Below are 9,230 nucleotides of genomic sequence, written 5' to 3' on the forward strand. Positions count from 1 at the left end.
AGCGATGATGTTGCAGGATGTAGGATATCTGAGCACAAGGAAAAGGCAGAACCAACGCGCAAACCACAAATATGATTCGGAGACAGTAGAAGAACACTTTTTGCATTATTAAAATATTTTTTTCCACCCAACCAATACTAAAATATATCTCTCCGTCACGTTCGGATGGAATTAGATTTACCAAAGTACCACTGCAACAAACTATAATAAGAAGCATTTGAAAAACAGTTACTTGAAAAGAGATTTTTTGGATGTTGCGGTAATACGAGCTTTCATCCACGTTGGGTTTCCATTGCGGATTGCTTTTTTGTAATTTGTAGATGATGTTTACGAAGTACAAAACGAAAACTATACAAACCAGTATCTGAAAATTGTATATAATATTACCGTTAAAGAATATAATTTGAGGTGGTTGAAGTATGAAACAATTTCATGTATTAAATAACGCGGCTAAAAAATAATAATGGAATAAAAAAGAAACTAATACAACTAATACATGAAACAATTAATTTCCAAAAAAATTGTTGTCTCTCAACAAGGAATAAAATGAGTGTTATCGACTTGTTTTTGGTACTTTTTATTCATTTATTCACTCGAAAATAAAATAAGTACCTCGGAAATATAATACCAATTTTTATTCATAAAATAAACTGACGCCAAATTAAAAAAAAACACCAGTTATAATCCCTTTACGATGTTTTTGATCAAAAAGTAACTATGAATTGTTTTTTCAAGTTCAACTTTTTTCTTAATTCGATTTTTCCTTAAACAGTATGAAACCAAAAACATCGTAAATGAATTATAAGTATAAACCTACTGAAAGTACTTACGTAAAACTGTATGAAATAAAACGGAGCGTACTTGAGAAATATCATCCTGTCGAAAAAATGCAACGTGTAATATCCCTGTACTATAATTGTGCCAGAAATACAGACAAAAGTAACTTTTAATAAAAATTCAACAAAAACATTTTGAAATATATCAATGGCACAAAAGCGTAGGATCCTTAACGGATCACCTGTAAAAAATAATTGAGTTATTTTCTTTAAATGTGCGGCATAGAGTCATTTAACCTCTTATTAAATTTTCTTCCACAAAATGCATCTGTCTTACACGCGTTTATTATAGATACAAACAACAATTATCTTTGTTAGTGTATTCATTTGATGTCTTTGTAAATATTTAAAATTGTCTGTTTCTCATTATTTCTAACAGCAGTTTGTACTTTTGTTATTGGAAACAGGTAATACTCAAACTTCGAAGTTTGAAAAAATACGCTCATGTTCAACTTACCAAATTAATTGACCTAAATTCTTCTATAGTCTTTATTACTGCTTTCAAATAAATTTCCGATCAAAGTGACCTGTGACTTTGGAAATTAAGTTAAAAAATATTGGGATGTCTTGATTTTGTTTAAATTATAATTCAGAAAAACATTACCTTTATTTGATACTGACCGGTAAATTAAACTTCCCGGCCTTGAGAAGTGAGGTGATCAGTGTAAACAAGCGACATTTGTTTTTTCTTGAAACTATATGAAATAAAATACATTACGATACACATCAGGTAAGCTTCCGATAGTAAGTACTTATTTCGATATACAGACTCGGCTCTTCCGTCGCGTAGACCTCATATTCTAATCACAGGAATCAGTGATAATATTTTTTTGATTTTTAATTTTATTTATTTGATATCTAATATACACGTATCTCAAAATTATGCCTCCACAAAATCTTGACGGTTTGTGAAATAGTTTTTGATGTGGCAATATCAATAAAATGTTGGAAGAATAATACAACATACTATTAGAAGGATCAATGTTGAAGGCAGAAATTTTAAACATTTCCTTTAGTTACTAGTCAATAAAGTGAATAATTTCTTTTTAAACAACATCTCAAATGCTTTGGTTCATCAGTTGGTGACGGTCAAAACAAATTGCTTTTTTTATGTTTCATCAATTACTAATGAATCTTAGCAATGCTTTCAACTAAGGTTCGAAATACTTTGTAGAGAGTAAAAAACTGTTCTGTAAATTGTTACTTACTCCAAGGGGTGCCCCCTACAGCACTGCGAAGTCGGAATGCCTTAATTTTGAGATCTAATTTTAATAGATTTTCTTATTACCTTGATCTAAGTACAAAATGTCAGAAGCTGTCAAATGTCAAAAACAGACGGAGGTCATGTCGTGTTCTTGTTTTACATTTGTCCCACCAGCAATTAAAAAATAGCCTTTATAGCCATTATAAAAATATAGATTGTTACGTTTAAAAATCAAGTTTATGATTTAAAAATCGCAAAATTTGATATTTTCCATTATTACAAAATTAATAAAATCAAACCAGAGAATATAGTTTATTACATTGCGAGTATGGACAGAAGTGAATGAGTACGTTATAGGTACTCTTTCCGGCGAGTGTTGTACACTATTTTTCCTACGACTAAAAATATCTTTATTAACTTAAACGACTGGGCAAATTGTAAATGAATGAATAAATGCAGGGTTTTTGTAATATGACAGAAAATTTTAGGCTGTTATGACATTCATTACATCCGTGATATGTAAATTGTATTAATTTCGCATTTTTCTGGGCTATTAGACAAATAATGTTATTTTTTAAACAAAAATAGATATTCAAACATCACATAGTTTAAGTACACAAAATGTATATTTAGAAGAAAATAAACAAATTACTTCAGTAAAATATAAGTAATAGATTGATAAAAAATAGAAATAAAAGTTCATCAAAATACAAGTGCAAAATTTAATTTAAGAAGTTTGAGAATTTTAAGTCTAAGTTTAAATTTTAGTTTTTTTATTTCAACCTCAAGAAATTCTTACTTTTCTCGTGTAAAATAGAAACAGCTATACTAACTACACAGACTAAATTTTAAATTTTTTTCTGTTCTTTTATTAGTCCACAGTAAATTTTATTCCGTACAAAAAGCAGTACAAATAACATACCTGAAAATATTTGCGTCATTTAGGATTTTATTATCATCACAGTGGAAACAGCCACAGCTATAAAACTAATGGACAGTTACAATTAAAATAGTTATTACGTGGAAATTTTTCAGGTGCATTTAGTCGAAAGAAAATCAAAAAGACTAACAATTGCATTCATTAAGAAAACTTAGACATTAATTTACGATTTGAAACTAGCTCAATAGTGATTATTCGTGTTGGAAATAAAATCGATATTAATTTCGCCTTTTTTTAATCCTAATAAGACTTTTTTAAAGTTAATAAGATAAAAAATAAATTAACAAAATTAATTAAAATTATTACATAGGATATGCCAAATTCATATTATACTATGGATGTTCCTTGAAATAAATAGTACAAATGTTGAAAATTTATTCTTTTTACGCAGCATTTTTTTCTTTGTTTCTTGCATTTATAAAAAATTAGGACACTTTTTTTACAATTTGTGACAACTTTGTCAACTAGTTTTGTGCCTACATAGTTCCAGACTCTATTTAAAAATTTATATTATTAACATTTTCAAAATTCTCTAAGAAATTAAAAGTTGTGTAGTAGTCATCTAAGAGTTTCTAAGACAGCATATAGAACCGTAATTCAAATAAAAGATGTAAAAAGAAACACACCACCTTTATCTCCCCTTTTAGCAAACATAAAAGTTCTATCATCAGCCACCGCCTCTTTTTTGTTCCAGTTCTCTCCTCTGGAGGAATCCCTGAGTCGACCGCACTCTTGACCAACACAACGGTTTCAAACCTAACGTCATTGTTATCCGAAACCGTGGTTAAATCCTTACAGGATGAAAAACCGAATGATATATGTGGCGCCAATTTCTGTCCGGGGACGGTAACCGAAGCGGCGAACCCAAATCTGCATCCTCCAGAAACATCAAAAATTCATCTAATCACAGGAATTTATCTAGCTTGCATGGTGGGAGCTTGTCTGGTAGTGGCTATTTTTGTTGATCCAATGAACAGGTAAGCTTATTATTCAAATCGAAATTATTATAGTATTAATACCTCGATGGGTTTTTAGATATGGAAAAGGGCGAAAAGGGAGCGGAAGTGGACTCTCTGGAATTAAGTTGCTTGCAGTTACTATAAAACAACTTGCCAATCCTTATCAAATATTAATACTTCCAATTACAATGTTCATTGGAGCTGAACAGGCTTTCATCGCTGCAGATTTCAATGCTGTGAGTTTGTTTATAATAAAATTTTAAAATTTAAAATTTAAATTGTTTTAAAAACATAAAATCTTTAGAATTTTTAACAAAATGTTGAGTAAGAAAACAAAATATACAGAAAGTGTTTTTTCGGAGTTTAATTTTTCAACCAGAATTAATTAATTAATTGAAAACAGAATTTGTGAGTGATCAAACTTTAATATTTTTTTTAATTTTTTTAACTATCGGTTATTTATTGCCTGCTTTAAGGTATAAAAAAACCTAGAGCCCTGTACCAAAGGAACCAACTTTTGAACACATCTCCATTTGCGAGAAATTATGTCGTCTATGTTAATTTAGAATTTTTTCATGAATTGTGATAAAATAGTAATAGTTTACACTCGAGGTAGTAAATATGGCATTAACCAGAGTGCGCCAGCCTTGAGATCGAATAAAGCACAATAATTTTATTTTATTCATAATCATCCTCCTTAAAGAAGAAAAAACCAATAAAGAATTTAGCAAATTTAGTAAAACATGACATATGAAGTGATCACTTCCTTATCAGTTTTCGTGTTGGGAAACAACCATTTTCCGGCCTGAACTGATATTTCATATCAATTGCTAAATGAAGTTGAATTGTCATACTTTCCAACTTTTCACATGCGAGGAATTTAATTATTATAGTACTTTATGATTGTGAGTAAAAACTCTCATAGTTGACACAGAAAATGCGTTCCAATCTTTTTTCAGTAATAAAAATATTCCTACCTCGTGTTCTACTAACAAGTTGTAAACTAAAATTGAGAAAAAAAACAGTCTCATTGACATGACAAACATGTCTGAATTAAAAAAGAATATTGTTCTCAATTTGGTAGTCTTAAAAATTTGCAAATTTATTCTTCGACGCTGCCAAAATTTACGGTTTTTCTCCCGTGTCCGCCACTGTATTATGAATTTTTTAATTTGTTTTTCTTTTAAAACTTTTATGCAACATTTTTACTTTTTTCTCATTGTGAAGTAAATGATATTTTACAAATTGGCAAACACCCATTTTTAGCAATGTAAATGTATATTAGTATATCTTTTTACTAAAATAAAATAAAGTTTATAAAGTTTTTCAATTCAAATTCATTTTACGATCAAAGTGGCTTGCGAATGTGAAATCAAGCTGGCAACCGACTGATGATATAAGATTTGACATTATTTAACGTTGCCAACTTAATCTTAATTAAGATTTTGATCATTTCTATCAGAAATTTCTGTCTAAAATGTTTTTTTTATTGACCAGATAAGTCTTATTTTTAACCGAATATTTAAAGCTTATTAACGAGTGATAATCCTGAATTCCATTTTCAAGCTAAAATAAAATGCGCAATGATTTATGAATATTTTTTCTCCATTTCCCCCAAACCCCTAATCCTGAAATTAATTCATTCCGAAACGTAGTTATTTACGTCACACCATCACGTGTGTAGGAACTAGAAAGATAATAAAATGCGGAAGAAGCGTAGGTATAAAAAAACGATTTTTTGTTGTGCTCAGGACATCCCCGAAATTATAGCTAGACTATCTCATAAATTTCTCCCTTGTAAACTAATCCTTTGGACGACTTAATGTTCCAGGCCTTCGTTTCCTGCGGTTGGGGAATAAGCAACATTGGCTTCGTGATGATCTGCTTTGGCATCTGTAACGGAATAGCCGCCATCTTCATCGGAAACTTAATCAAAATAACCGGAAGAAGCCCAGTCATATGTTTTGCCTTATCTCTACACGTGGCACTTATTGTGACTCTTCTTGTTTGGCAACCAGCTTATTCGAATAAACTGGTTTATTTTGCGATTGCTGCTCTGTGGGGAATCTGCGACGCCGTCTGGCTTGTACAAATTAACTGTGAGTATTTAAGAATCAAAAAATTGTCAAAAAAAAAAACTAATCCTATATTTAAACAGAGTAATTCACATAAGATAATGAGCCCGACGTTCTGACGATGCAACCCAAAAAACAAATTATATTTTCGTCTTGATCTAATTTTAGTTACGATTTGCATTTGCAATCCAAGTTATCTTATGTTGCTCTGACAGTGCAATTTAGAATTTATAAAAAAAAAACTGTTTGCCTACTTTTAATGTTTCATTCGTTCATACATTTTGTATTAGGTTTACACCGAAAAGACTTCTCTAATTTCTCCATCATTCCGCGAGAACTGAATGGCACTAATGATCGTTCTCTGCGCTGAAGTCAGAGTGACATCAAAGGCGTAAATGAAATTTGTTTTTTGAGTTGCATCGCCAGATCCTCAGGTCATTATCTTATCTGAATCGCCCTGTATAATTCCAAATTTAATTCAATATAATTTTGATAAGTAAATTACCAATGTATTTTACAAAATTTTAAGCTACAAACACGAATTATGTTTGTAGGTTAAAATTAGTTCAACAATATGCCATTTTTTTACTTCTCATAGACAGATCAATATAAAAATGAGCAAATTAAAAAAAATCAGTCAAAAAAAGTATTCAAAATCACGAGGCTAACATTACTATTTGAGACGAATTCAATTCTTTAAAAGATTTCACAAAACAATAAATAAATAACTCCACAAGTAATGCACAATTAATTTGCTTAGTTGACCGCCTCTAAAGCTTTTATAAACTTTCTGTAAGCAAAAATGTTCTTCTCTGACAGAAAACAAATGTTTATTTTTTTTTAATAAAAGGTTATTTTAGAAAAATTTTCTCATATATTTTTATTTTCGTATTAAAAGAGAAAACAAAAAAAAATATTGAATAAAAACAATTACAAAAAAAAACTACTGCAAACACAATTTCAATACCAAAAAATTCCAGTTCTCATAACTCAATGTAATTCCAGTTTTCAAATTAGTTCCCATAATTCCAAATTAATTCGGATAATTTTTAATAATTCTTTCCAAGTAATCTGTCAGTTCGGTTTAAATAATAAAATACTTCAACATTGAGCAAAATGTATTTCATAAAAATAATATAATATCTGTTCCATTTTCAGCGTTGAGTGGAATTCTCTTCCCTGGTAAAGAAGAAGCATCGTACAGTAATTTCCGTTTGTGGGAATCAACCGGATCTGTCATAACATACGTTTACAGTCCATATTTGTGCACCGACGTAAAACTCTATCTACTTTTGGGACTTTTACTTATTGGAGCTTCAGGTTATACAGCAGTAGAATATAAACAATATAAAAAGAAACACGCAGAAAAGGATCAAAGAACAAAAGGAAAATTTGAACTTGTTCACAATAATGTTAATTCGGGCGAAATCGCCGAATAATTTAGTTAAGTCTGTGATCGAATTTTATTATTCGATAGATTCTGTGAATCTAACAATGCACCTGTATATGATCATTAATAAAAAGTGTTTTATTTAACAATGTGTTTTTTATTACTTTATGCCCGACAGAGCGGACTAGCGAATTTGTATAACACTATAAAAACTTATTTAAATAATTTAATCATAAACATTTAAACCTACACAAATTATTTAGTGATTCCTAATTGTAAAAATATAAAATTAAGCACCTAGATACTAAATTATGAAAGTTTTTTTAATAACATTTTCACGACATTACTTTTCTTAATGCTTGTCTCTTATTACAAAACCAAATTCTAATCACTCTTCTATCATAACCCAGTTCCTTGGCCAATCTTGTGAATTCCAGACCTACAAATATAATTTATTTTGTATTTTCACTCCCTGATTAACAAGAAACATACCTGAAGGTCGTTGATTTTTTTCAAAGAAGGCGTTTAATCGGTCCAAAGCTTGGTATGTAAAAGATGTTCTTTGTTTACGCTTTTTAAATGAATCTGATGAAACATCACCAGTTTGAAGTTGCGAATTACTGATCATTTCTACAATAAAAAAATGTATGTAACGTAAAACAACGACAAACACATGACATCGTAAATTTACGAGCATGCAACATTTTATACAGAATGCAGAAAAGAAAAAAGCAAGAAAAAAATGTTAAACATTACTCCAAGGTTGGGGTAATGTTTCATAGTTACATCGGTTTTGTTGTTTCCAAATGATCAAAATCACTTTGTTCTAACCTAAAACAAATGATTATTAAGCAAAATGGTTTTATTGCAAATTCGTATCAAATATAAATAAAACATTACGATTACTTTTTATGATTTATTAAACTTGTAAAACCCAGAAAGTATAAAATAACATGCCATACTAAATATTAAATAAAACTAGTAATTTTTATTAAATCTGTATTTCATATTCCGAACTATATTTTATACTACCAAGCTTTAATTTTACACTCTTGATAAATATCTTCATATTTTGTGATTTGTTTTTTATTCCCATTGTAGCGTTACTATAACCTCAAATTTTCATTTTTTAGATTTCTGTCACCTACGAATTATAAAAAATAGTCTTACGTCTTACACAAATATTAATGAACGATGAAATTAAACTTATCTGAAGATTTCCACAAATTCACAGTTTGCACAAACTAAATATTGTTATTATTAAATGAATAAAACAGAAATTAAACATACATATGTAATAGAAATCTGTAATACCATAAACCAGATTGCTATAAACCAGCCATCTATGCTCTATTTAGAAAAATAGGATCAAGTCTCCTATATAGTAAACTGTTTTAAATAGAAAGTTAGTCAAGGTAAGTATAGAGGATGCCATACAAAAATATACCCCAAGGCCATCTGAATCAACAAGCTGCGCTTATAAGGCCGTTTCATTCTCCATGATAACTGTTTCTGCATAGTGGCCATGAAAACAAAAAAGACAGAACCTTATTGCGCGCCCTCGGTGGACGATTAATGCAACCATGAAAAAATTTTGTATACTAAAATTTACTTTTGTGTTTTATGGGTTGTATAATCAATGCGTAATTGCTTACTTTTGATTGTAATTTTTTCTAAGAACTAGTCGAAAAACATCAAAAATTATAACATTTTATACGAAAATATAATTTTATTTATTTAAAAAAATAAAGATTTACATTTGGGTTAGATAGTTATTTTTAATCTTTACAAATTTACAAGATAATTACAATAACTCTTTATTATTT

At 29.4% G+C, this 9,230-nt stretch overlaps 1 protein-coding gene and 1 long non-coding RNA gene across 3 annotated transcripts in view; one reads left to right on the top strand and one right to left on the bottom strand.

The window, feature by feature from the left end:
• Positions 1 to 7,553, top strand: part of LOC123015510 (UNC93-like protein) — a 53,071-nt gene extending 45,518 nt beyond the window's left edge. For both annotated transcript variants that reach the window (XM_044415274.1, XM_044415275.1), the window contains exons 4-7: positions 3,675 to 3,957; positions 4,016 to 4,175; positions 5,771 to 6,038; positions 7,173 to 7,553. In XM_044415274.1, coding sequence (XP_044271209.1) covers positions 3,675 to 3,957; positions 4,016 to 4,175; positions 5,771 to 6,038; positions 7,173 to 7,453 — 992 coding nt within the window. In that variant the 3' untranslated portion in view covers positions 7,454 to 7,553. The remainder of the gene's footprint in view (positions 1 to 3,674; positions 3,958 to 4,015; positions 4,176 to 5,770; positions 6,039 to 7,172) is intronic.
• Positions 7,546 to 9,135, bottom strand: LOC123015512. Its single transcript, XR_006413388.1, has 2 exons — positions 7,897 to 9,135; positions 7,546 to 7,843 (listed from the first exon to the last, which is right to left on the bottom strand). It is a non-coding gene; the product is annotated as an uncharacterized LOC123015512 (long non-coding RNA).
• Positions 9,136 to 9,230: the final 95 nt, after the last annotated feature.

The sequence above is a fragment of the Tribolium madens genome, unplaced genomic scaffold (genome assembly GCF_015345945.1).
Source record: "Tribolium madens isolate multiple individuals breed KSU strain unplaced genomic scaffold, Tmad_KSU_1.1 Scaffold_19;HRSCAF=116;Tcas5.2_LG9, whole genome shotgun sequence".
Classification (NCBI taxonomy): domain Eukaryota; kingdom Metazoa; phylum Arthropoda; class Insecta; order Coleoptera; family Tenebrionidae; genus Tribolium; species Tribolium madens.